At 47.3% G+C, this 26,647-nt stretch overlaps 2 protein-coding genes across 21 annotated transcripts in view; one reads left to right on the forward strand and one right to left on the reverse strand.

Moving 5' to 3' along the window:
* Positions 1-16,581, forward strand: part of KDM2B (lysine demethylase 2B) — a 110,314-nt gene extending 93,733 nt beyond the window's left edge. For 11 of the 19 annotated variants that reach the window (XM_048073805.2, XM_066978979.1, XM_066978981.1 and 8 more), the window contains 9 exons: positions 2,517-2,660; positions 7,400-7,486; positions 8,043-8,312; positions 10,974-11,647; positions 13,090-13,253; positions 13,753-13,914; positions 14,167-14,268; positions 14,597-14,815; positions 15,313-16,581. In XM_048073805.2, the coding sequence (XP_047929762.2) occupies positions 2,517-2,660; positions 7,400-7,486; positions 8,043-8,312; positions 10,974-11,647; positions 13,090-13,253; positions 13,753-13,914; positions 14,167-14,268; positions 14,597-14,815; positions 15,313-15,494 (2,004 nt within the window). In that variant the 3' untranslated portion in view covers positions 15,495-16,581. The remainder of the gene's footprint in view (positions 1-2,516; positions 2,661-7,399; positions 7,487-8,042; positions 8,313-10,973; positions 11,648-13,089; positions 13,254-13,752; positions 13,915-14,166; positions 14,269-14,596; positions 14,816-15,312) is intronic. The other 8 variants (XM_066978980.1, XM_066978983.1, XM_066978984.1 and 5 more) reach the window with 8 other exon arrangements.
* Positions 16,582-17,099: 518 nt separating this feature from the next.
* The window catches only part of RNF34 (ring finger protein 34), a 35,989-nt gene continuing 26,441 nt past the window's right edge, over positions 17,100-26,647 (reverse strand). For both annotated transcript variants that reach the window (XM_066979004.1, XM_048073834.2), the window contains exons 2-6: positions 22,954-23,172; positions 21,140-21,529; positions 20,768-20,824; positions 20,303-20,504; positions 17,100-18,917 (exon numbers count right to left, since the gene is read on the reverse strand). In XM_066979004.1, coding sequence (XP_066835105.1) covers positions 18,730-18,917; positions 20,303-20,504; positions 20,768-20,824; positions 21,140-21,529; positions 22,954-23,172 — 1,056 coding nt within the window. In that variant the 3' untranslated portion in view covers positions 17,100-18,729. The remainder of the gene's footprint in view (positions 18,918-20,302; positions 20,505-20,767; positions 20,825-21,139; positions 21,530-22,953; positions 23,173-26,647) is intronic.

Genomic DNA, 26,647 nt, shown 5'->3' on the forward strand with positions numbered 1-26,647 from the left:
CGGGTCAGGTTTTACAAACTGATCCGCACTTAGGGTTTCCAGCAGTTGCTCCTGGTAGCTCACACTGTGTCCTGCTCTAAGCCATGCGGTGCTCTTGATAGAGGATTCAGCTCTCCTGGACCTTTTAGTAAAGTGCATAGAATATCCACCTTTCTTCAGAGTGCTTTTGCAGCTCAAGTGTCTTTTCTTTGAACACTTGATTTCCTGGAGTGTGGCATGAATCGAACAGCATGGATGAAGAATTTATTATTCTCCGGGGAGAAGAACTAGTGAAACCATGCTGCCTTTTTAGTGGAGGGATTACATTAGGGCTGCAGCGTGCTTCCTCGTCCTGCCTGTTGAAGGAAATTTTCATAGTAAGGTGTTTCAGTCTTGATGCCCAGGCTGAGCCTTGTGGAGGAGAGCAGCTGGGTTTTCTTCTGGCTGTGCGTAGTCATCTTCTCGTCCCCTCTTTTCGTGTGAAGACGTATTTTTCAGTTGGTATCTGCAGGCTTATTTCCAGGAGCCGTGTTTAGAACACACAGCTCTGTAGCCAGGGCGCTTTGATTCCTTGTCCCACCCGTGCATGTGCTCGAGAGGTACCTGCTCTTTGTGAGTTCTCGGTGGTGTAAGGAACGGTGGGAGTCTTGCAAACTTCCTTAGAACAGCGAGAGCACAGTAAATTAACAAGTTGAACCGTTGCAGTTTTTAATGGTGCCTTACGTTTCTATAGGCAATCCAATTGTTTTTAGTCTTGTTCATTATGTTCTCTAACAATTGCAGCAGTAATATATTGTGGTACGCATCCAACAGCTCCCAGCTAAAAGAAACCACCAAAGCGAGGCTCTGTGGAAGTAATGATCCCCACAGTTCTGGGACTGTGCCTTCCTCTGGTTAATAACACTGACGATATTAACTAGGCGCAGGCTTTCATTAAACTCAGAAGCCTTAAGAGAGCCTGCACTGCCGTTCAGAGAGCAGGAAACTCCTCTGCATCGCTGGTTCAATCAATGGAGGAGACAGGAGGGCCTGGGACACTTGATGCTGCGTCGAGTAGGCCTGAAGGGAGCGGGGGGCTCTGTGCCGGGAGGTCAGGTTGTGACAGCAGAGCTGCTGTTCCAGTCCAGCAGTGGGACAGAGCTAGTTGGGGCACAGAGGAGGTTCCCTAGACGCCCTTGCTCCCAGCAAGAAAAGTTGTACTGCTTCTGGGCTGTTTGTTCCTCGTGGGTGGATATAAATAGTTGTTGTGTGGGAGATGGGACAGAACAAGCGGACAGAGCCATCGCAGCTCTGGGCAGCTTAGTTTTCCTCTGGTTTACCTGCTGGCAGAGTGGGATCCTGGGGATTCCTGTTGCGTGCATTGAGGAAGGTTGGGAATTCAATAACACTTGCAAAATGCTTTGAAAATGGAGCGTGGGTAAGTACTGGCATGAGAAAGCAGAAAAGCGTTGCCATATCTGATGCTGGTGTGTGGGGCAGCACGCTGTGCTCTCTATTGGCTTACCATAGTTAGTTTTCTCCCTGTCTGAAACTTCCTGAAGGATGGGCTGTTGCTGCAGAGGTTTGATTCAGTGTGCAGTTTTTCACTTCCAGTCTTTATTTGCTCCATAAATGAGAGATCCTTGCCATGAAAAGCCACGTCTCTGCCTCCAACTACCTGATAGTTAGGGAGTTGCAACCTGATCGATTCCATTTCACGTTATAGCCAGCTTCTTACAAGGATCTTCCTTTTATTTCTTGTAATGGCTTGTACCTTATTGCAGGAAACAAGAAGTTTGCTCCTCATTAGCACTAAGGTAGCTTTTTAATTAGACTGGCATTCAGTGCTTTGACTTGGGTGATGGATATAAGAGATGCTGCAGTTCCCTTTCTGCCTCAGCAAAAGATAGAAAAAAAAACACACTGAGCTTCCCACTTCTGGAAGAGGAATTCTCTTTGTAAGTGTCCGTGCAGTGCTTTTTGCAATGCTCTGTTTGGGAGCAGGGCCTCCTGTGATAGACCATCAGTCAGCAAAAGGTCTGCTCCTCGGTCTGTCGTGGGCTTGCTGTGAGGGCTGGGTTGGGTCCCACAACATCTGCCTGCCCTGCCGGTAAAATGGGAGCTGCCAAATTGCCAGTCAGATTGTGAAGCTTCACGGATGCCAACAGTGATGTTCCAGGTTGCTTCTTTTGCCTCCCATTGTATGGTAGAAAAGTGACACACGTGCCAATGTCTGTGTCAGCTCACAGATTCAAGAGACCCGCAAAAAATCCCCAACGTTTTCATCCCTGCAATGCCCCGTGGATTTATGTTGCTAGAGGGAGGGCACTTTCATCCCCTCAGCACGTCCTGCGATGCCTGGTCTGGGTACCCAGCCCCAGTTACCAGTTTTTCTTGCCTTTGTTGATGTGCTGGGATGGAGCCTTCAGCAGTTTGCACAATTAAGCCCTATTTATCTTCTCTTTGGAATGAAAATACTGTAAATGCATTTTGAATTCTTCTGTTCCCATATGTCTTATGTGCCCTGATCAAGACTTCCTTCTGATATGTGTAAACAGCCGGTGTTGCCTCATACTGCTGTATGTCTGGTGTGTGGAGAAGCTGGGAAAGAGGACACTGTGGAAGAGGAGGAGAGCAAGTTTAATCTCATGCTAATGGAATGCTCCATTTGTAATGAAATAATACACCCAGGATGCCTTAAGGTGAGTGCAAGGATGTAATACCTGTTGGAAACAAGCAAACTAAAAGTAGATTAGATGTCACCTTAACGTAAAAAGTAGGGCACAGAAGTTAGAAAAAACTTTCACGGTTTCATCTTTGGAAACTGAGTGAGCGCAGAGTTGGCGTGAGAAGCAGGACTGAAGCCGTGGCGTGCACAGTCCTGGCTGGCAGGAGGGAGCTCTCTTCTGATGTGACCAGCATCCATCCCCTGGCTGCCCTGAGCAAGACCGCAAAACATGCGTGCATGCAAGTGTTTTATTTATTTTTTTAACTTCTTATTTAAGTGAGGTATCTCAGTTGGCACGGGAAGCTCAAGAGGACATAAGAATCTACCTGTACGTAGCGTTGGATGCGTTAGTCACAACCCCTTTGTCAGCAGCTCCTTCCCGTGTCCCACAGAGTACAAGGAGTAGTTTGCTGTCCGTGTTCGTCCAGGCACAGAGCTGCCTTTTGGTGGCAGCTGGCGTAAAGGTGCCGTGAGCAGACGTTGCAGTAGGACTGCAGCTCTAGAGAACAAACTGAGCAAGTTTCAGGCTGCAGGAACGCTCAGCCTTGGCTGACTCGAGCACCGCGCGCAGGTATCCTCTTTGTCAGTACCAGAAGTGTGATTTTGGGCAAGTCTGTGTGTCTGAGCACTTGGAAGCCTCCTTTCTCCAGAGCTGGTCGGGTCGCGGCTGCTCAGCCATTTCCTGTTGCTGATTTGTTTATGGTTAAAGTGATTTGCCAAAGCAAATGTGCTCTGACATACCGTGCCCCAGAAAGCAGCCTTTGGCCCCCCGGGGATCTCCGGGAGGGGAGGCGCGTTCCTCCTGCGGGCCCGGGGTGATGCTCTCCTTGCCTTTCACTGTTCCTGCACCGTGTGCTGAGTTACACCGACCGACCCGTGTGTCCCTAGAGCAGAAATTAGGCAGCTTTGGTACCCGCAGCTCCTGCCACTTGGGGAGCTTTGCTTGCTTAAAACAAAGCTTCGGGGGGGTGAGGAAGTGAGGTAAGGAGCTGCTCCTTTCTCGGGGTGCCTCGGTTCTGCCTTGCAGCTGCTGCTTTACTACTCCAGCCCCCCTCAAAAGGCTCCACACCCCCCTTCCCTCGCCCTGCAGTGCCAGTAACACCTTTTGGCTGGGTCCAGAGTCTGGGATTGTTGTCTAGTGGCAGTTCAAGCATGGTTTCCTCTCACCGTACCACATCTGGGACTGGTTGCACAGGATGTGGGTCAGATCTGTGAACTCAAGCAAGTGCTGTTTGTTCCTTTATGCATATGTGATGTTCTGAGTGATGTTTTGGTAGCTAGGAACAACGTTGCTCGAGGTATTGCTGAAAATGAAGCGGTGGGAGATCTGCAGCGTGCCTTGTTTTTTTAATTACTCGGTGCTTCTGTTGGGCTGGAGTGGTGGGACAACTGGTGGTGGTTGGTTACCCAAACAAAAGGGCCCCAGGAGGACTTCAGAATCGTCTTGGAAGGCGAGAGGAGAACAGCAAAAGGCAAACGGGACCTTTTCCTTGGTTCCCTCCTTGCTCTTTATTCCTGGGCTCCGCAGTTTTCTGTGAGGCAAGAACCTGTTGCCTTGTTCATGTGATGTGGGCTTAAAAGCCCCGAGGACAGAGTCCCATAAACAGCCCTTGTGGGAAGTGCCTTTGAAAGCAAACGTGGCCCCAGGGCAGCTGCTGTGGGTGCCCACCAGGAGGAGGTCCCCTCCTGTCCTACCCAGAAAGCAGGCAGCAGGAAGATGCGTGAACCGTGGGGGTCATCCCCAGCGAAACCTCTGGCAAACGTACTTTTGGGGGAAACCAGCAGAAATGGGGCCAGGGAGGGGAGGAGTGAGCGTCCCTGCCTGCCTTGCTCCCCTGCAGAGAGAAATCTCTCCTGGGTGCATCTCCAAGGCTCGGGCACGTGCGCTGGGCTGCTCGTGGGTAGCTCGCTGCTGGTTTGGAGCCCGTCCTATTCCAGCTTGGCTTTACGTGTTCGTGGTGGGTTTTCTCCAGGAAAAAAGTGTCAGGGGATGGCCTCGTAGGGCATCTGCCACGTCTGTCGCGTGCCGTTGCCTAATACTTGAGCTAGCTTAATTGTGCTGCGGAGGGCTGAGTGTCCGGCTTCTTGAGAGGCTTTTAGAGCTGATCTTTAAGAATTAAATGATCTTTAAGGTCCCTTCCAACCCGAAGCATTCCATGAAGGTAGCTGGGGTGCATCCGTGCTCTGCCACACTCGCAGCCTCGAGGAGCTCCTGCGGGTGCCCTGCTAGCAGGGCGCGTTACACGCCTGTGTAGGAGCGGTGTGAAGGGCAGCCAGGTTGTGGCATGTCCTGAGGAGCGGCACGGGGTGCTTCCTGACACGCTGCTGCTTTTCTTGGAAAACACAATACCAGCGCGAGTGCTCGTTCTGCCAAACAGCTTCTTAGGAAAATCATGTTGGCAAGCCTTCCGTGAGCACAGCGCTGCTTCCAGAGGAAGCTGCCGAGCTTTTCAGAGGAATATTGCCTCTCGCTGTAGCAGAGCGTTTGAATCGAACCAGTATTGATGGATTTCTCTTGCTGCAAGTCCAGTTACAAGTAACGCTGGTTAGCACGGGTGGCCAAGTGCAGTATCTGATGCTGTTCCCTTAAGGAAAAGGGGTTCATTTTCCCAGTAAGATCCTCTTCTTTTTCATCTTACGTAGATGTAGTGATAATGATGGAAAAGGGGGGATATTTCAGATGGATTGACAGAAAAGCAGACATAGTAAATTAAAAACAAAGTCCTTTTCCAGCACAGCTGCATTTCTGCCCCTGTCTTGCCCAGGTGTGTCTGTGCCTGGGTTATTTCAGTCTTGGCGCTGCCAGAAGTCAGGGCTCTCGCTCAGCGATACCAGACCAACATCCCGGGGTCTCCTTACTCCCCGCCAGGCAGACCTCCCGGCAGTGCAGGCTCACACTGAGGCTTCCTGAATCGCCGCCCTCGTGCTGCGGGTACGGTTCTGAGGCTGCCCCCCGCCGCGGCTCAGACACCCACCTGCTGTTTGTAGCAAACATGCCGAGCTGGCTCCCACCCAGCCTAGGAGGCTTGGGACAGATTCAGTGGCAGGTTTGCGTGTGTCTAATTAGTTTGCTTACAGTTCCTCACATCTGTTCAGTTCCTTAAACTTCACAGAAGGGACGGAGCTGTAATGCTTTCCCTTTGGTAGCATTTGTTCTATATTCGGTGCGGGAAATAACTTGTTCCCAACTTGGGCTTGGGCCAGGGATTGTTCCCCCGAGGCAGAGATGTGTACAACAGCTCCTGGAGTATCTTACACCTACCATGGGAAAGAAGGTTCAAAGGCGCACAGTTGTGATAAAAACCAGTATTTAAATTCTGCCCACTTCATTTACTCGTTTATTAACTCCAAAAGACTTGCTGAGAGAGACTGACATGTCATCACTCTTGCTGGATGGTGAAACTAGAAGGGCTGCTGTCTGGCTCGGGGACTGGAGGAAGCAGTTCCCTAAAAGTGGTGCTCGCTCCTGCGCAGCCAGCACGTTTTCACCCAGCTGGGAGGAGGAAATGTTTCAGAAGCAAGAAAAATCTGCAGATCTTTGCCCTTGCCTGTTTCAGCAGCAGTCTCCTGCTACTGTGCTGCCGATGCCCAGCTGTTTGTCTTGACTGTAGACAACAAAAACATGCTACTACAGTCATGAAATAATCTTTTCTTTTTCCCCCTCAAGGCTTTTGCCTAAATATATATCCAAATCCTTAAGACGTGAATGTGCCATCAGTGAGCATATGTGTTTGTGTGGAGGTGCTTTTAGCCTAGCTGTACTGTTCCTCCTCAGTTTCATTCACAGAAATTTCTTTTCAAGCCACCTATCTCCTGTTTGGAGAGTAGCGAGGGCTCCTGTGTGGAGAGGCAGAAAGCAGCTTCGCAGCCCTCTGCTTTCGGCTGCGATGCAAAATGTCCCAGTCCCGCGGAGGTAGCCGAGTAGTAAGAGCTTCTCTTCCTCGTGCTAGCTGGGTAACTGGGCGGTGAGAAGCCTTGAAAACGTTTTCATGTGTCCGGTCTTCTGAATACGTGTGCCTGTTCTCCAGCTGACTTGGCAGCCAGCATTTTTACTGGCACATGGGCTTGGGGGCTGGGTGCACGGGGCTGCGAGCTCTGTCCATAAAGAGAAATATTTTAAGGAACACTTGATTACAGTGCAGGGTGCTCTGCTTCTAAAAATGCCTACCAGTATTAATATATGTGAGAACGTGTGTATGGGAAAAATCCCTTCCTATTAAAAGATCAGGCTGTGCCTCGCTTCAGGGTTGGGGGGGACACGGGACGGGACCTGAGGCTTTCACGTCGATGTGGGAGGCGTTTGGAGATGGCACGGTTACAGCCCTTTTTGGGGGGAGCTTTATGTTTTTTTTTCTGTTTTTGCTTTTTTTTTAATTATTACAATTTTTGCAAGAGCAGAACGTGCCTTGTGTTAATGAGGATTGCCCTTGACCTTCACAGAAAGCCCAAACCTGAACCCCGTGTCACTTACCAAGCTGACCAGCGCGCTTGCCTCCCATCGGTGTTCCCACGAGGGTAGTTTTGTGGGACCGAGGCTGTGCTCGGCACAAGCACCTGTGGTGATCTGGGTTTCTTTTCTGTAGCCATCGGGAGGGCAGCAGTCGCTCAGAGAAAACGAAGAGCTGTAAGAGATGCCTCTGAATGATTCTGCCTGTAGACTTGTGCAGCTGCCTGTAGCTTGCTGTGAATTGAGTTGTGCCTCTCTTTCACCAGGTGAAGGAATCAGATGGTGTGGTTAACGATGAGCTGCCGAACTGCTGGGAGTGTCCAAAGTGCAACCATGCAGGGAAAACTGGAAAAGTGAGTTTAATGGGGATAAGTGGTGCTGGAACGAAATACAAAATCTTCAAGCTTTCCCTCTGGCTTGTAGATATAATTTTGCCCAGTACCAGCTTTTGTTTTTGTGTCTAATTCAGTTGAGTCAAATGAAGTAAGCTCTTGGCTTTCTGTTTGTTCCCCAGTCGTTTTCTTTATTTTTCTCCCATGTGCTTCACCCAAAATCTGGGGAGAATGTAGGTTAGTCCTGTGCATTGCTGCATGTTAAATTCTAAGATGAAAATACTTCTTTGGATTTTGTAAAAAGGGAAGAAAAAAATGCAAAACATGAAGTGTCTATTGGAATCAGGGAAGCGTTGTTTGTTTTCTTTTTTTTTGTGTTTTTTTTTTTTTTTGGTAAACTGAGACACTGCACGTGTGTATAAAAACTTCTTAAAGGTTGAAACTACTTCTCCTGTAACTCCTTGTTAATGCTTTTGTCTGTTACAAAGTGATCAAGCCACCAGTGCTGGAGACAACTTACCTAAATAGCTGAGAAAGGCATGAGATATAAAGTTTGTTTGTGTTTTGTGTCTCTTTGGCGTACAAGCAAAAGCGCGGACCAGGATTCAAATACGCATCAAATCTCCCAGGCTCATTGCTGAAGGAACAGAAAATGAACAGAGACAATAAGGAAGTAACAGATGCTGCAAAACGGAAAGGGGACTGTGAAGAAACTCCCAGGCGGAAATCTGAGGAACATTCCAAAAAGACTCAAGTTGACTCAATACTGAGGAGAAAGTCAGACGAAGTACATCTGCGGAGGAAAAGGAAATTTGAGAATCCCCAGGAACCCTCTATGAGAAAACGGGTATGACAAAACACCCTTATGTACGTACGCAGATGCGCGTGGGCTGGTTGGGGCTGATGTCTCTTGCCTTCTGGCTTGTACCTCGTCTTGAAATCCCAGATTGCTACAAAAGAAACTGCGATGTTTTACCTTCCGCCCTGAAAACTGCTAGTCTAACAGGACAGTAGTTTGAATGGTGAAGCTCGGGTTGACATTCAGAGGCTGAAAACACTGGGCTGTGGCTGTTGGTTTATTCAAAGTACTGGAAAACCCACTTTAACTAAAAAGTCACTACAAGATGCTTGGAGTAGGATCAAGGTGAAAATCAATTTTTTATGGAGACCTTTTCATCTTTAGCCACTTGGTGGCGCGTGGCAGCATGTTTTGTGGCTGATTCACAGATGTACAATGCTCGAAACTGATCAGAGGACCTTTAGAAATGACACCTTCTGTAGCCTGCAGAGAGGAGGAGCTGCTCTCAGCAGCAGTGTAGGCAGAGCTTCTTCCCCGAATTTAAAATTCAGAGCTCTTGGGCCAGGCAGGGACACTCCGAATTGTCATGTGGATTACAAAATATGCTAATAAGGACATACAGAAATGCTGATTCACAGAGGTAGAATTGAGGACCTATATTTCACTTCTTTCATGAGTAAACATCAGATGGCTTTAACACTGGGATCAGTGGCAGGTTTTGTACTGCTTGTGTAGTTTGCTAGGACTTGGTAGTCGGTCTGCCCCTCAAGGCTTGGCAGAGGGAATGCCACGGTACAGTAAATATAGGGATTGTTGGTGCTTTTGTGGAGTGGGAGAGCAAAATTCATGACACCACGTTATGCATATCTGCTTTCTGGCCATGATTTCCTTCTCCCGTCCCTGCGGACTCACTGGAGTGTTTATGGATGGCTTGAATTGCTCCGTGAAAGCCCCCCAGCGTGTGAGGAAGGCATTGCTGGTCGCCAAACCTTCAACAGACAGCAGAACAAATGTCATGTTTGGGGGTTTTTACTTGTCTTTCTTCCAACAGCTAAAACTTGGAGAAGAAGAGAAACTCTTCGGGAAGAAGGTGCTTTGCCTTTTTAAAAGATGTGTTCTCGGTCCCTTTTCATCCTTCTCACGTGAGCTGAATGGTGAGCCAGTTCATCAGCCATGTCTTTATGTCACAGCAGGCATCTTTGTTATGCCCTGTACATCTTGAAGTTACAGAGCCGCTCTTGCAAGCCTTTACGCTCCAGAATAGTTACCTGCAGTGTCTGGGTCTGTACTTTCTGGTTCTGTGTCCTGTATTAAAACGCAGTCAAAAGCTGTGTTTTGACGACATCAAGGAATAAAATCCTGTTTTCTGTACTGATCTTTTGCTCTCCCTGCGTGGCTGAGCCTTGCCCCTGCCACACGCCCCCTCTGCAGGCTGTATCACAGCACACGTGAAGCCCCCTGCTGGCACAATATTGATTCACCTCTCACAATCTGCTGTGATAACAGAAGCCTGATACCTTTAAGTTATGCGCTCGTCAGTACCCTGCGTGAAGGATGCTGCAGGCCGGCAGTAGTCTGATGGTTCACTTCTTTTCTTCTAACCTGTCATTAGCTTTCTGAGACCTCTTCCTTTGTAATATGTTTAAGGACAGGGTGATCAGCTTTCTCTGCAGTCTGGAACGTAGGAGCAGATCACTGACTTGATCCAAGTAGTTTATTGGAAAAGCATAGGCATTCCGGTACAGCAAGCGTGTTCACAGCAGTTCACCTTTTCTTGCCAGTCCTGATCTCTTCTTATTAAATCCGTTTCATTTTAACAGTTGCTAGCTTCTTCTTGCATGCAGCGATCAGTTAGTCTTGAAGTCTTCCTCGCTCTTGGTTGATACATCTCCTACATTTCCATCTGGTGTGCATCCAGGAGAGACTAGATTAAAGCAAGCGAGCGAAGCGCGGTTCGCTTTTACGAACAGTGACCAGGGCAGGGAAGAAGGCGCCAGCCAGCCCTCGTGAGCCCGCGTTGCGTCGGAGATCGTGGCAGCGTGAGGTCCCGTCCGCCTAGCAGTGTCAGACCTGTCAGTCGCATCCCCTGTTCTGCATGCACCGGAGGTGGGGGAAGCTTGAGAAGATGAACCGAGTTCAGTAGGACATAAAGGGGCAGCTAAAGTGTGGTTGACCGAGGCTGTGAGTATCCAGCAGTACAGGCCACAACAGGAGCACAGCCACAGTGCGAGCCGGTGATGGCAATCCAGGAGCTTTCAGAAATTCAACTTTTGGCCATTGGGCACCCACGCGTGTCAGGCAGTGTTGACAGTGGGAGCTTTGCCCAATGAACGCGTCCCGAGCCTGGTTTCTTCTGGCCCGTTGGGGGAAATAAAACCTGTCTATCGTACGCTGTTCATCTCGTGTATGTAAATTGTCTGGTGTGTAACGATAAGGCCCTTAAATCTGCAGGATTGTGCATGGTGAATCAAGGCGTTTATCGCTCCCTTGGAGTCCGGAGAGCCAATAGCTGGCCTCCTCATCCGTGTGATGGCACTTGAACTTGATACCTTTGGCCGGCGAATGTGCCCATGTGCTGGGACGGGTGGGGCGCTGTGCTGGCAGGCAGCCCGGCCCCCCAGGCACGGCTGCCCTGCGGAGCATCAGCGTGCCAGGTATTGCCGAGCGCCTTCTTGCTCAAATAGTCAGCCCTTGTCTCTTCCTTTTCAGCGGCGATCGTGGAAGGCTTCAGATGACCGAGCTGCCATGATCAAACCCCTGCGGCGCCTCAAGCAGGAGCCGGAGGATGAGCTGCCAGAAGCACCCCCCAGGTCCAAGGACAGTGACCAGTCGCGCTCCAGCTCGCCCACCGCGGGTCCCAGCACGGAGGGCGCCGAGCCCAGGGACAAGAAGAAGTTCAAGATGAGGCGGAAAAGGCGGCTTCCCAATAAGGAACTGAGCAAGGAGCTCAGCAAGGAGCTCAACCAGGAGATCCAAAAAACCGAGAACAGCCTTGCCAATGAGAATCACCAACCCATCAAATCCGAACCGGAGAGTGAAAACGAGGAGCCTAAGCGCGCTTTGAGCAACAGCGAGAGACTGCATAGGTTCAACAAGGGTTTGAACGGGACTCCCCGGGAGCTGAGGCACCAGCTCATCCCCAGCCTGCGAAGCACCCCTCGGGGAATAACCCGGCCCCCGCCTTCGCTCTCTCCTCCCAAATGCATTCAGATGGAGCGGCACGTTATCCGGCCGCCTCCCATCAGCCCCCCTCCGGACTCGCTCCCCCTGGATGACGGGGCAGCCCACGTGATGCAGCGGGAAGTCTGGATGGCTGTCTTTAGCTACCTCAGTCATAGAGACTTGTGCATCTGTATGAGAGTTTGCAAGACCTGGAACAGATGGTAAGGAGGGGGGGAACCGAGCTGGGTCTGATGGGGGGAGGCTCAGAAGGGAGGTGGGTGACCGGACGTGCTAACGTCTGCTCAGAGAGCTGTGCGGGTTGTTAGTGAGGCTCTGCTGAGCACAAGGAGGAAGGGTGCCCGGCAGTGTCTGAAGGAGCAGCTTATCTTCTTCTGGTATTTTCTCAGAAGCACTTCTGGTGAGAGTTTTGTGTTTGTGCACCAGGCTGCTGGGGCTGTAACCCCCAGAGCAGGCTGTTCCGTACGGAGACGCCACGATGTTCCTGCGCGCTGGAACAGCCAGCCTAGGTCGTGCTAAGCCTTGGTGTCATTGTGCCCCCAGGAGCTGCTCGCTGCTAGCGCAGTTGTTTTTGCAGCTCAGCCATTAAGTATCTGTTAAGATACAGCGAGGATCTCCCGGTGCCCTCAGTGTACTTCAGAAGGTCCGTTCTGGTTGTTGCCCCGTAGAGGGTACATGAAGAGCGATCCCGTCTGCTGATTCTCCACCAGCAGAGCTGGTGGAGGAATCCTTTATCATCGCCTTTACTTACAATGTGTCTGTTGGGTGCTCAGGGCACCAGGGTGTAAAAATGGACACGGTCAGTGACTGTACCACAGTCATTAGTGGACAGATTTATGTGTTTCACTGAACTTGCAGGAAAGTATATCTTTGTCTGACATCTGAGATTGGGCTGTGGTGTGCACACAGATGGGCAAATCATACAGAGACTCCTTGGTAGCACTGTCCAGTAACAAACTGGGTAAATGCCAGAAAGGTTGGCAATCTGGTGCAAGGTGAGGCCCATGGAGCTCCTCCTCCCTGGGTTTCTTGATGTCACAGAAAGGTGTTAGATGCTTTTTCCACTTAAGTACGGTATTTTCTAGTGGAAGATGCAAGAAAACTTTGAGTCTTGCAAACTCATTAGGGTTTCTTGCTGGTGGCCCTTCAAGAACCATAAAGACAGCGTAGAAATGCAGAAGCCATCTAGATGGGAATAATGCAAAACCACAGAACCAGGAGAGGGGGGGCTGTTTTATAAAATTCACTGGGTTTAGGTGGAAAGTGCAGGGGAAATCAGGACAGTAGCTTCTAAAAGCAGTCTTTTTATTCAAAAGGTAAGAAGGAAGGTGTTTATGTTCAGGCTAGGAGATGGATTTAATAAACACGGTGATGACTTAAAGTGGGATCCTAAGTTGCTGATGTTTGTAATTCCGTAGAAATAATTCCATACTATATTGCATGATGTATTTGGTGGAGAAACTTCAAACCTACGTAGCATTGTTTCTGATAGTGTGCTTACCTTAGCACCACTCAGCCTTAGTTTTGCTATTTCCCATTAAATGCCGTAGTTTTCCCTGCCATTCAATGACACCTTTTAAAGTCTCGCAGAAATGAAAACAAGTGCCAAATTAAAGCGCTGTTGGCTTTTTTTCTTTTTGGGTAGGTGCTGTGACAAAAGATTATGGACCAAAATAGATTTAAACCATTGTAAATCCATCACTCCACTTATGCTTAGTGGCATTATTAGGAGACAGCCTGTAACCCTTGATCTTAGCTGGACAAATATATCTAAAAAGCAGCTGAGCTGGCTTATCAACAGACTGCCAGGTAAGTGATGTTTTCTTGATCGCTTCTCACCAAATCTGGCAAAACCGTTTGTATCTAACCTGCGATCTCTGAGGAACGGCTGGCGGGATCCCTCTATCTGATGTGAGGAATAGATACCTAGGGATGAAGCATCAACATGTTAAAATGAGCCCAAAAAATAGTTATGTTGTGACTACTTGGTGTTGTAGGGAAAGTAATTTGAGGCAGGTCTTAGTCTACGGGTAACATTGCTGGGGGGAGTGCCTGTGCTGACTTGATCAGCGAAGGGTACGGCTGAGGGCTGCTGGAGAACTGTTCTCCCCCACAGAAAGGAAGTTGCGGGAGGAGGGCGGGAGGGAGGGCTGGGCAGGAGGAGGCTCACGGGGTCCCTGCTTGCCCTGGAGCGCTGGGATCGTTTGTCAGAGCAGCACTGGGCTCACCCCAGCCTGCGCGGGGTAGCAGATCACTGCGCACGCCTCTGTGGGCAGGCCACATGCTCCAATTTCTTCTGTATCTGCAGGTCTTCGAGACCTGCTGTTATCAGGGTGCTCATGGATAGCAGTGTCAGCACTTTGTAGTTCCAGCTGTCCTTTACTCCGAACTCTGGACGTGCAGTGGGCAGAAGGCCTGAAAGACGCCCAAATGAGAGACCTCTTGTCGCCACCCACAGATAACCGGCCAGGTAACAGGCGGGAGGAGCGCGGGAGGCCTGTCCCATCTGCTCTGTGGCACGTTCTGCTGCTAGTCCCACCTGCAGGGAGCGGGCAGGAAGCCCTGCAGCTAGCACCGGCGGGGTTCTGGGCTCTGCTTGAGGTGGTTCAGTAGTGACTCGCAACACCTCGCTGGAAGCCGCTGGGTATTGAGTGATGTTCTGACTGCTAAGCAGTCATCTGAGCCACTGTGCTGGTTTTCTGTCTGACTTTCTTCTCTTCAGGCTGCAACGGGTGTACTTTAGAGAGTATGGAAACACTTTCTTCCAGTTCAGGGAAGGAGCAGTTCTGTGGGTCATGCCACATTCGCCCGGATTTCAGCTCAGGTGAAATTTTGAGCAAATCAGATCTGCTTTCTGGCATGCACTGCACAGCCTACTGCTTATTCCCGACCTGTAATTCCGCTGGGCCCCTGCAGTTACTTTCAACCCTTTTGTTTTAAAAGCAGGAGGTGGTTTTTGCCCACGTGCCTGTACCAAAAATAGACAAGTGTTCCTGCTGATGTCCCCTCCAAAGCAGCAGACAGGCAAAAGCGTCTGAAGTTAACTTAGGGCAGCAGTGTTGTGTGTCACAGTGCATTTCCTAGAGATGTGCAATGTTTGCGATGCGGCGTGAGGCTCGGAGGAGTGACCTCCTGCCTCTCCTGCTTTCCAGGTCAGATCGACAACCGGAGTAAGCTACGGAACATAGTTGAACTGCGCCTCGCTGGCCTGGATATTACCGACGCGTCTTTGCGGCTGATCATAAGGCACATGCCTCTGCTCTCCAAACTCAATCTCAGTTACTGTAATCACGTGACAGATCAGTCTATTAACCTGCTGACCGCAGTTGGAACCACCACGCGGGATTCGTTGACAGAAATTAATTTATCAGGTACGCAGCACGAAGTCATGGGAGGGGAGGAGGATGGGAACAGCTCATCGCTGTTAGACCTCTGTGAATAGTCAGCGGTGGAAGTGGTTTTCCCCAGCTACCTCTTTCCGTGCCCCCGTCTAACTTCCCCACCAGTACTTGATTTCTGTGCTGCCGGTGTAAGTAATCCCGCAGCTGCCCAGCTTTCCCAGGGCCCTCCCTCCTCCGGCTGACTACCCCTCCCTGGTGGGAGCCACATGCTGTTACCTCGCTCATCCTCCACATGGGATTTACAAACGCTGCCGCTCTGTGCAGCTGGCGTGCTCTGCTTCATCTCATCAGTTACACAACAGAGTCACGGGGATCAGGGAACGGCAGCCAGGCCGGTTGGGGTGATTTTGGTGTCAGCACAGCACAGGAACAGAAGGGGCCTTGTCACGGTCGGGTTAAATCGCCCTTGTGCTGAAGAACAAACCGAGACACGCTGTTACATTTATTTCTCTCCCCTTTTTTGGCAGACTGCAATAAGGTTACTGACCAGTGCCTGTCTTACTTCAAACGTTGTGGAAACATCTGCCAGATCGACTTGAGGTACTGCAAGCAAGTGACAAAAGAAGGCTGTGAGCAGTTCATAGCAGAGATGTCAGTAAGTGTTCAGTTTGGGCAAGTGGAAGAAAAACTTCTGCAAAAACTGAGTTAGTTAAAGGACATGTGTAAATACTGGGGTGGGGGGGCTGGGGGGGGGACTAAGAACATGTAGGGATTTTATTTTCAATTGGGAACTTGGAATATTGGAAGATGCCGCAATTGGATTTTACAACTCTTGTCGAGGAGAGAACAACGTTAAACTACCCATGTTAAGAATCTCAACTTGTGCCACTAATTCAGTCTACCTGGGATGTCCTGCACTGGCTCTTATGCAAATTCATAAGGCGACTGTTATTGATGATAATTGTTCACACCCGGAAGAAGACTGATCTCCAAGAAATACTGTTATTTAAAGTACCACAGCATGTGCTTGGTAGTGTAAATTTGATTTCTGCTTTTCATTTCTTAAAACAACAAAAAAAAAGTTGGTGTCATTAAAGTGGACCACGCACTGCATTTCTGCCTTCTTAACACATTTTGTTTTGTTACATCTTACATTATGCAGAACTATTTTTGTACAAAAATTGTTTAAAAATTATTTATGCAATGTTTGAATGCATTACCAGTGTTTCGGTTTTGATTGCCAATTTTTATCTTTACTTATGGTAGGAGAGAACTTAACCTATACTTCGTAGACAGTATCTATCTACAAACGTGCCCAGGTCAGGAAAAGTAGGTTAATACTTTCAACTTAAAGCATGTTTTAATGGAAGTTTATATCCTGCTTTGTATACTTCAGAAGTGACATAAGCATGTTGTGGAAATAAGGTGTAAATTATAGTTGAAGTAAAACACTTTGCCAAGTTTTATCTGTATAGAAATCACCTTTTTCTCAAAATTTTAAAAATTCCAATTTCAGCTTTTGCACATAGGAGGGTTTCACTCTGTAGCATGAGCTCTTGTACTCAATATAAAATTAATTTATACAGTGAGTCCAGCAGTAGAATAAATGGTCAAACGTAGTCTCTCTTTCTTTGAAGTGTGAGTTGAGTTCTCATTTAAGGTTTATAACATGGTTATTTCCTGATTGTAAAATTCTGCATTCATAAGTGCCATTGTTGTAAGGTGTTGTTTTCGTAGACCTTCCTGATGCAGTTTTACCTTTGTTGAATTTGTATAAACAATTGTACAAAAACAGACACTGGCTCTGAGGGCTTTTGTTACAGTTTGGGATTGCTGGTGGGGGAAATTGCGGGGATTTCAGGGGTGGGGAGTGTTTGTAATTAGTGCAATTGAGCAAAGAGCAAGTAGAGCATTTCTTGCTGAGAAACAGGACTTGTCGACTTCTCTTTCATGTGTTGTGCAGACTGAGGGTAAGTAAGTGTAGTGAGCAAGACTTAGAGCAGAGAAAATTGCCTGGGTGTTTGGTTTGTGGTGTGCAACATAACGCAGCCAGGTCCTGGTTCTGCGTGCTGAGAAGGTAACTGGTTCCAGCCTTGGTGAAAAGCCCTGATTTCTGACATACTACAACCAGGCTTTCTCCAGTGCCTCTAAGGAGGCCTGTTCCAGTACATTATTACTGAGGGAAAATAGAATATATGTGCCTTCCTTGAGCTGGCGTCCGCCATGGTACGTACCTGTAAAAGACAGTTAAACCTCAAGCTGACTCTCCAACACCTCCTGCAGCTGGTTAAGAAAAAAGCCAGAGGCAGAGAAAGCCCATCACAAATCTTTATTGAGCTTGTGTGGCTAATGATTAGCATGGAAGTAACATATATAGTAAGTCTGTCTTCAGTAGCTTACCCCTTGAACAGAGACTCCAGGAATTAAGTATCATTAAAAAGTTACTTCTAAAAAATAAAGCCATTGAGAGGTTTGCTCCCTTCTGAAAAATAACCAGCAGTGTCTTTAAGCTGCATATTTTATCTTAAGGAGGAGCTACTTTCTCTTTTTCAAGCCAGCCACATAAAAGACGAGAGCAAGAATGACAGGCAAGGTAGTAGAGGTAAGAATTATCAGATACTACATCCATGGCAAAACATCTTCGTACCATTACTTTGCTAGCATGGGGGAAATTTAAAGATGGAACTGTGGCTTTAGGTTCCTTCCTCAGCTTTTTGGACCATGAACTTACTCTGTTAAGTGCCAGCATGGCCATGCTTAGGTATCCTGTCCCCACAATTCAAGTGATTTTTTTGCAGCTATTTTCCCTAAGAAGGCTGTCACAGATATCCCACAGGCACCACTAAAATGTTTGCTCCACGAACACACTTACCCCACCGTGATGGCACGGGGCCCTGCCAGAGCCCGGGCCAAGGGCTGACAGCAACACAGGTCGGTCAGCAGCTGATCGGAAGCGTGGTTAATGGTGCCTCAGCCTTGGGTAAAGTCCATGAGTGTGAGGTTTTTAAACAAACACCAGGCTTCCTTCCCCCGATCCTTAATAAAACCCTTCCCGTTTAAGGTTAGCAACACCATACATTCCACATGTTAGCAGCAAGTAGTTTCATGACCCTGATTAGTATTCACAGTAATATCAGCTTGTCGGCACATAAAATACAATCGTCACGTGTAAGTTAATAGTTACAATAGGCATGAATGGATTAAGAACCACGAGAATATGGTTTACTCTACCCCCTTTTTAAAAAAATACTTTATTCCTAAACTAAAAAAAAAAAGAAAACTTGGTATTTGGACACCACATGATAGAGCCCTACATAGTGACAGCTTTTCGCACACTTACTTAAAAAGAATGGCCAAGACAATACGCTGGTAATGTCAGACATTCTGAGCGAAGCAATCACCAGAAAATAGATTGCTTAAGGACTTCTGTGCAGGTACAATTACTGGCAGTGCTTTCTACAATCTTTATACTGTTACCACTGTTGCAGGAACAGTGCCGGAACAGTTACATTCTATATTTAATTACATAAGAGCTGAATATTCAACTGATAAAGTTGTTGCTTTTAACAGGCTAGGCAACCTAACACTAATTTGGTCAAGCAAAGGTGTTTTCTGCGACCACTTGCTGAGTACTGAATGCGATAACTAGGAGTGGTATTCTTCAGAAGAGAGCAAGAACTGCTGTAAACAGTTTGACTCGGACAGTTTGTGGGTTTAGAAGGTAAGTCAGGCAGCTCTATTACTGTACACACAGGCATTGGCTGGTCCTGCCCGACCATGATTCAGTATGCTGTAGAAAAGTGGTTCATAAACTTCTGTATCCTGATGTTCAGACTGCTGCGGTTATTTTGAGAACTAAAAAGCTGACATACGCCCCAAGGGTCAGCATTCCTGCCCCCAGAAATCCAGGTGGGATGACCATACCATCCACGTTTGGTCTTCATTTACGATTTGAACACATGCACAGCCCGCACAACGTACTGTCGGCAGATGGGGCACTCGCTCATTCTCTTGCCGCACTTTGTGCACGTGACCATGTGGCCACACTCCAGCAGGACGCAGTCGATCACTGCATCCATGCAGATCCGGCACAAGTTGTCATCGTTATCATTCAGCTGCATCTTCTCACCCTCTGAAAAGCAACAGAGGGGGGGGAGAGAGAGAGAGAGAGAGAGAGAGGTCACATATTCAGGCCCTGAAAATCCTTTTAATTCTAGCCCAGGCAATGGCTAAAACATCATTAGTTTAGCATCAAGTCATGCTGCTCCATGCTTACAACTGTTCTAATCAACAACTAAGAATTTGTATTCCTTAACCTCTAAGTGAATGTCCGATTCTCAACTGAGCATCTAATGACGGTGTTTAAAATTCAGAGCATGCTGTTTTTCCATCGCTGAGCTCACCTCATTTGGCAGAATACTTTCCTCGTGATTATACACAGTAATACAGAATAAAGCAAACCAAGAAACCAGAAGCATAAGTAAGCTGTGAAGATGGCAGAACTGAACAAAGCCTGTCAAGTTTCCCTGCAAACAGACATCTCATCTCAGTAACCATGTTCTGTCAGACCATACTGAAAAAAGCTGAAGTTTAACACTTGATTTCAGACAGGTTTTCAATTCTAATTTAATCACCAGACTGAGGGTCTCACTTGAGCCCTGCTTTGACATTCATTAGCAGTACCACCAAAGAAAGTGAGCAGCCATCACCTCCAGAATCATCATCCTCCACCCTGATGAGCTGATTATTTCACACCTGACTACCGCAGCCACCGCAGCATAGGAGCTGGCAGCACCTGGCTGTGAAGCAGCCCCAGGCTAGCAAGCTGTCCACTCACCGCTGTCCCCTCTTCCTTACAGCCGGACTGGTGGATGCAGGAACAAAGAGCCAGGCAGGAATTTTTCAAGCCAGTGGTGGCTCAAAAAGTTGCTTCTCAGAGCATGCTTTGTTAACAGAAATCAGACTGTAGATATACCACAATCATGCAAGTGAAAGACTCCAATTGTTGAGCGGAACAGAGGTTAGAATACCAGTCATTGAGCTGCAGCCGCGGGAGCACCTTATCATGAAAGCATGGATTGAGACCAAACCACTTGAACTTGGACTTTTGCCACTGTAGCTTTTAATGCTGTACCACAGCAAAAGACCTGAATTGCTTTGGTCTGTTGACAGCTACAGAGAAGCTCTCTTGTTAATGCCTTGTGAAACCTAATAAAGGACGCGGAGGTGCCAAGTTTCACGTTCTCTGAGAAACTAGTTCTCCGTTGTGCAATTTTACCTTCCCTGTGAAAGCTGAGCTCTCTTATTTTCCAGAGCTGTCTTAAAAAAAAAAAAAAGCACGAATCCTGGAAAGCTTTACACACTAGTACCGCATTCGGCTCTCCTAGATGCAGCTCGAACTGTGAGAACACATTGCCAGTTGTTCCAGAAAGGCAGACCAGGTTAGATACCAAGTCTGTTGGCAGACCCAGCTACTAGAACCCAGGAAAGAAAGGACAGAGTTAAATATCAACCTACGTGTCTTGTGGTTTTCCTCACTCTCTCTGTATAGCCTGCTCACTTTTTCCACAAGTTCCCATTTCTCACAGCATCCTGAGTAGTTGACAAAGTTACACGCGAGTATTTCCTTCAACTGCCGAACAGTCAAGCCTTCAATGTCTTCCAGACTTGAAATATCAGACAACGATGCCCTTACTCGTTTTCTGGACAACCCAGGAGTCTGAAACACAGCAACCGCATGTTTTTAAATGTCCCGGTAAGTTCAAAGCACCAGATTTTTCCATCTTACCACCACAAACTACATTAAGCTGCAGCACCTCGGCTGAAGTTGTATATTTTTTAGAGCAAGTATTTACAGATATGCGTTACTAGACAGAGCTAATGCTGGAAGAACTAGAACATGATACTAAACAGTGACAGAGATCTAAACACTTCATGGTATCACAGGCCAAAAATGTATTCTTTGCATAGTTCTTGTCTTACCTGCTCCTCAGCACTTTCTTCTTCTTCGTTATTTATAGAAGATGTTTCAGTTTGTCCCTGTGTACAGAATGAAATTAATCAGGATTTAAAAAAAACACACATGATCCCTTCTAAAATATCTTCCTTTCTGCCAAACTAATCACAGATGACAATGACATTTTGAAGTTCAATTGCTACTAATCATTACCAATTTAAGTCAACCCTATCATCTAAGCCAAAAATCTGATCTAATAATCTTCCATTTTCAGGCCAGAAACACAAGAGGCATTTTTCCAGCCACCCCCAACTGTACCAGTTGGTCTTTTGTTTTCTTTTAACATGATGCGTATCCACTAAAAAAAACACATACAAAACGCATTCTAGTTATTGTACCCTTAAAGGTGTTCCATTTCCTGTGCTTCCCCTTCTGTTTGCAAGTTCTCCTTGAGACGACACCGATACAGACATAGAAAATGGATGAGTAAAAAACCCAGAAGTCTGTGACCGTGACGAGCGCAAGCTACCAGCGTCCGTATCCTCCTCAGGACCTAACCCATGATGGCACAGCACAAGATCCACCAAGTCTTCTTTCTCTCTGCACGTATCTGTGGGTATGTTTCTGAGAATTAGGTACTGACGCAGATCCTTTACTTTGAGTCGCATCAACTGAGGTCGCTGAAACGCTGTTTCTTGAAGCAAGTGACAAGTGGAACACCTTCTGAGATTCTCTTGCGAGACTGAACAAACCGAGCAAAAATCCTTCTTGCAGTCACAACACACGTGCTAAGTAGAAAGAGGAAGAAAAAAACATTCAGCTGTTTCATAGAAGACAAGTCTTTAACCCCACTTTTTCCTTTTCCAGACTACATAATTCACTATTCGTCTTTCCACCAATTTTGACATATATCATTTTTAGGATCTAAGTCTAGCAATTGCCCTGTCAAATAGTTCTGCAGGTGTTCCGAGTTGGTCTGCTGCTTTTGTAGCACTACCGCACACTGACTTGAGATTTTAGTAACTTAAAACATTATGAATAAATAACCAAATAAAGTATTCACATTTTAGTTTACAAAATAAATGAAGTTGATCACTAATCAATTTTAAGGTATGTTAAAATAATTTTTAATATACCACCACTACTATTTTCACATGTCTAAAAGCCAGTATAATCCGCAGACTTTAAAGAGCGTTCTTCTTCCTCGCTCGATTCAATGAACTGTACGTAGGTGTTACATGTGATAAATCAGACTGGAGGTAAATAGTCTGCAAGCACTCGGATGTCATTTCTGCAGAGAACTGTGCTCAAAAGGCTGGCCGCAACATACAAAAGCTCCAATTGGCAGAACTTCCAGCGGCAATTTTACGTGGTTCACTGTGGGTGCACTGTGAACAAACACAAACTCTTCCCAAGTTCTTCAGGACTTCCGGAAATTAACATTAGCTCTGGAAAATGACCCTACGCTACCTTTACTTCCACAGCGCGCTTGCATGCAAACGATGGGGCACATGGAGAAACAGGACACAGAGGAAAGGGGAAACTGAACAAAAACTGAGGAAAGAGGCTTCAGGTTTCTCCAAATGAGCTGTAGAGAATTAGGTCACTAAGTGGACCAGATAACACTGCTGGATGGCCATCATACGTAGAAGTAATACCAACAATCTCAGCATTATTTATCTGGAAACTTCACTAACCCACCAACTTGGCTCCAAAAGAAGCAAGAAGCCGTTGGAGTGCAATAGCATTTAGTAGAACTAAGCCTGTTTAGGAAACAAGTAGAATCATGCCAGTATTTCACTGGAAAAAGCTGTGATGCTAAACTGAGTTAGCATCTTCCTTAGCTTTTCCATCCTCCAGTTTGTTCATTTCAGCTCCCCACCTTTATGTTTGGTGTTACCTTCAAAACCAGATTTGCCTTACTATTCAGGATTCTGAAATTAAAGCACATATCTTACAAATTAGAATCAACTAATTTTCAGGTCAGTCCAGATCCAACGTGTACCCGATTAATGACCATCAGACCTCTTAGCTTCTAATCCTGTCTGACATTAATTTCCTGCAGCCTCGGAACAAGGCACTTTCACCCTCCCTGGCTATCTGCCTTGGGCTTCCTCACCTAAGGAAAAAAAATCCAATATATTCATATCCCAATATGCCTACAGATCAGTTCATATTAGTAAAAATATTGTGTAAAAGGAAATATACTCACTTTTTTCCTAAAAACTGAAAAGGAAAGTCCACAGGCTTTGCAAACTATGTTAGCACCTGCTGCAGCTGGAGACGGGTACGCCGAGAAGTCTGTATTTGGTGCGAACCTGAAGGGGCCAGCGCCTCCCGCAAAGCCAGACTGTTGGCCACGGACAGCTCCAGTACCCATGACTTCATTCAGCAGTCCACAGCAGGAAGCCCACATGGAAGTAGCTCCCGCCTGCAAACATCCAGAGAAAAAAAAAGTTAATATCTTAAAGCCCACGTCACATATGAGTTGCTACTGAAGAGCCACTCCATCTGTCATCATCCCAAAAGCATGTTGTGCGAATTCCCAGAGCACGAGGAATTCAGTGCACAAACATCTGCACAGCCCAGTAATCTCTACTTCCCAGCTGCAAACCAAAGTAGGTAAGATTTGCTTCTGAGACGCGCTGGCTTTCACAACTCCTTTTCTAGCAGAGTTCTGCACAAAAAGGGTAAGGAATTTGAGGAGGTAATGCAAGAGCAGAGCAAAGAAGGAAGAGGCTAACAGCTAGTCTTAGGTGAGGGCCATGTCCTGAAAGGACGAGACAACAATACAACAGTTTATCATAATTACAGCAGAGCTGTCCTCCGTGGGATTTTCTCCAGAACTAATTCAGTTCTTATATGACTCACAGCGAAACTCTAAGAAAACATTTCTGCTTCTTCAAACGAACAAACCAAGCTTTATGCAAAGCTAGTTATGCTCTAATTTCTCCGAGAGGGAAATGTCTTCCAGCACTCCCTGGACCTGCTGTGCTGTTGTCGTACAGAAAGTTTAAGAAAATTAAAGTAACTTTGAATCACCTTATTCCACAATGCCTTCAGTTCAGTTTTGAATCGCACTATATTATCTTGAACTCTAGAAAAATATTCTAAGTAGATCTATGAAGCTTGTTGCTACTCTTTTCTCCCTGGAAGCCTCTAGCACTAGATTCTCTACCAAAGTGCTCATTCTGCTTTAAGTCAGAATTTGGAACCCATGTTGCTCAGGTCACACATTTAATTACCGTCGCGTGGCTCACTGAAACCCCCTCAGCAACAACAACAAGCAAACAGAAGCGCGTTGGGCTCTTTTTGGAAGGAAGCTGAGTGGTACAACTTTCCAAATGTAATTTTCAACTATTCTGGTAAAAGCTGTTCTGGTTTTTATTCCAGGACAGCAACTCCCTTCTCCTCCTTCCCCAAGCATAAAGACAAAGTTAGTGGTTTTGAGCTTTGTAGTTCTTGCTGAAAAAGCTAAACCAACCAGAACGTGCACGTCAGCTCAGTAATGGCAGTGCTCTAGTTCCTGTAGTAACTACACTGATTTCGACACTCAAGTGCTTCGTTCCCCTGGCTGAACACAGTCCCGTTACATTTGTGGGAAGTTAACGCAACAACTGGCGATACACCAGGACGCCTTTCTCCAGACGACTAAGCATTAAAGGTAAGAAAGGAGTCCTCACTCTGGTTTAGTGGGAAACTACGAGAAACAAGGCCCTAGGACTAAACAAGTTGTACTACACCACCGTCGCGTAACTGCCTTACGTATGGAACATCAAAAGCATCTCTCCAACATACACAAACCACATGCTTCGCTTTTACTTCTGTAAGCTGACATTACAAGCGCTGCAATACGAGCAGAACACCCCACGTGGTCGATCATTTCGCTTCTAGGCTGTACAACACGTAACACTGTGAGCAGCAATAACATCAAATGCAGACGCAACGGATTGGATTCACCGGTCCAAGGTTACAGGTATTTCGAGAGCAAAGGCCACCCTGGGTGTGACAAAAACCCCTCCCAACCAGGAAACAATCTTCCTAAGCCGGCTGTGAGCGGAGCTCAAGGAGGGTGAACTCCCACGGCCCCTGACCCCGAGCCAGACGCAGGTATCGGCAGCACGCGGCGCGCAGAGTTCACCCCATCTGACGTGCGCTCAGACCTTCGTGATAATCATTAAGCAATCAGGCTAAGACTTGCCTTCTACTTCTCAATGACAAAGAATGGAAAGGTCGATATGCACTTCTATACAAAACAAATCATGCATCATTATCCCAGCTTATTAGGCGAGAGTTAACTAACTCTTCAGAACTGCATTCTTAAAACTAGGGACTTAAAACTTGGAGCTCTCTCTGACTAAAAGCTGGTCTTTTGAAAAGTGTTTTTCCTCACCTCAAAGGAAAGTTGTCAGTTACAGAAACATGACTAATTCTTCATATATTCTTAAAAACTGATGAGTTAGCTTTATAGTTTAAAAAAATATATTATAAATAGCTACAGGCAAATAAGCACAAAGATAAAAACCAGTGACCCAGAAGTGTCTGTCAGAATTCAACTTGCTCCCTTACAGGACTACCGCCTCTTCAGAGGGCCCTGGCAGCAGAACACACAATGAGGCGGTAACACACTTGCTTCTTCAACTTTATTCAGGAGCTTCTAACAACTGATCAGACATCACCATCAACACTAAATAAATACCTATTTAGGAAGTTAGTTAGCCACTTCTGACGCATGAAGACTGTATAAGTATCAAATGGAAAAATCTCATTACATTTTCTTTAAGTGTGTGCTCATGCAGCTGAAAGGTGAGGCAACACGGCATCATTAATTTTCTCCTTAACCTAAGTCAGCTGTGGATTCTTTCTACACACTAGTGCCATTAAGCAATAATTCAATTACAGAGTCTAGACTCTTCATAATACTCTGTAAAAGAAATGAGAGCATGCCGAAAAGCACCGATACAAGACACAAATGAGACACGCTAAAACAAAAAACTCCCTCCCTTGAGAACTAATTAAAACCTAGCCAATTTCTGCAGCAAAAGCCTTTGCAACTACACCAGCCACCACTTCCTTATCCTCTTCTCACACTGCCATCAGTTATCTTCTCTCTCCATACCATACGTGCATCCTATATGGGTTAAAAAAATGTGTTTGAACTCCTCTGGTCTATTTTTTTTTTTTTTACTTTAAGTGCCTTTAGTAACCTGACAGGCACTGCCATCCACCAAGGAGCTGGGAGGCTGCCCGCCCGCTCCTCACACATCTGTGCCAGCAGGACATGGTATCAGGCGGTGTCAGCGCCAGCACGCCAAGCACAGCGGGGCAGGAAGGGTTTCTGTTGAAGCTGAAAATTCATTAAATTCAAAGTACTGGATACAAATCCATGCAGCTCTTAGGTCTAACACCCGAGACCAGGCCAAGCTTTATCAGGCTCCCCTCAAAACCCACTGAGCAGGGAGCCCTGTGAGGCACCCCACAGCCCTGGCCTAAAGGCACCACGACGGCAGCCTCGGCTGCGAGGAGGTGGCTGTGGGGAGCCCCCGACACCTCGTTACCCCCTGTCACCCCGACACCCCCTGTCACCCCGTCAGCCTCCTCCAGGCCCCTCACAGCCCCGCCGGCCGCCCTGTGGAGCCTGGGCTCGGTCTCAGGCAGCATCCCCAGGCCCTCTCCGAGTCGCTGAGCCAGCGGAGGTCCCTCAGTGAGGCGGGGCCCGGCCCGGATCCCCTCAGTATCCCCCCAGGAGCCCTGAGGGCGAGCCGGGTAGCGCCTCCCCGCTCCCCTCACGCCGCCCGGCCCACCAGGGTCCCGATCCCGGCCCCAGCAAACACCAATTCGCCCCCTTCCTCCCTCCCTCCGTCCCCCCAGCGCGGGCAGAGCCGCGCCCCGGCCGGAGGCGCCGC

The sequence above is a fragment of the Anser cygnoides genome, chromosome 17 (assembly GCF_040182565.1).
Source record: "Anser cygnoides isolate HZ-2024a breed goose chromosome 17, Taihu_goose_T2T_genome, whole genome shotgun sequence".
Lineage (NCBI taxonomy): Eukaryota > Metazoa > Chordata > Aves > Anseriformes > Anatidae > Anser > Anser cygnoides.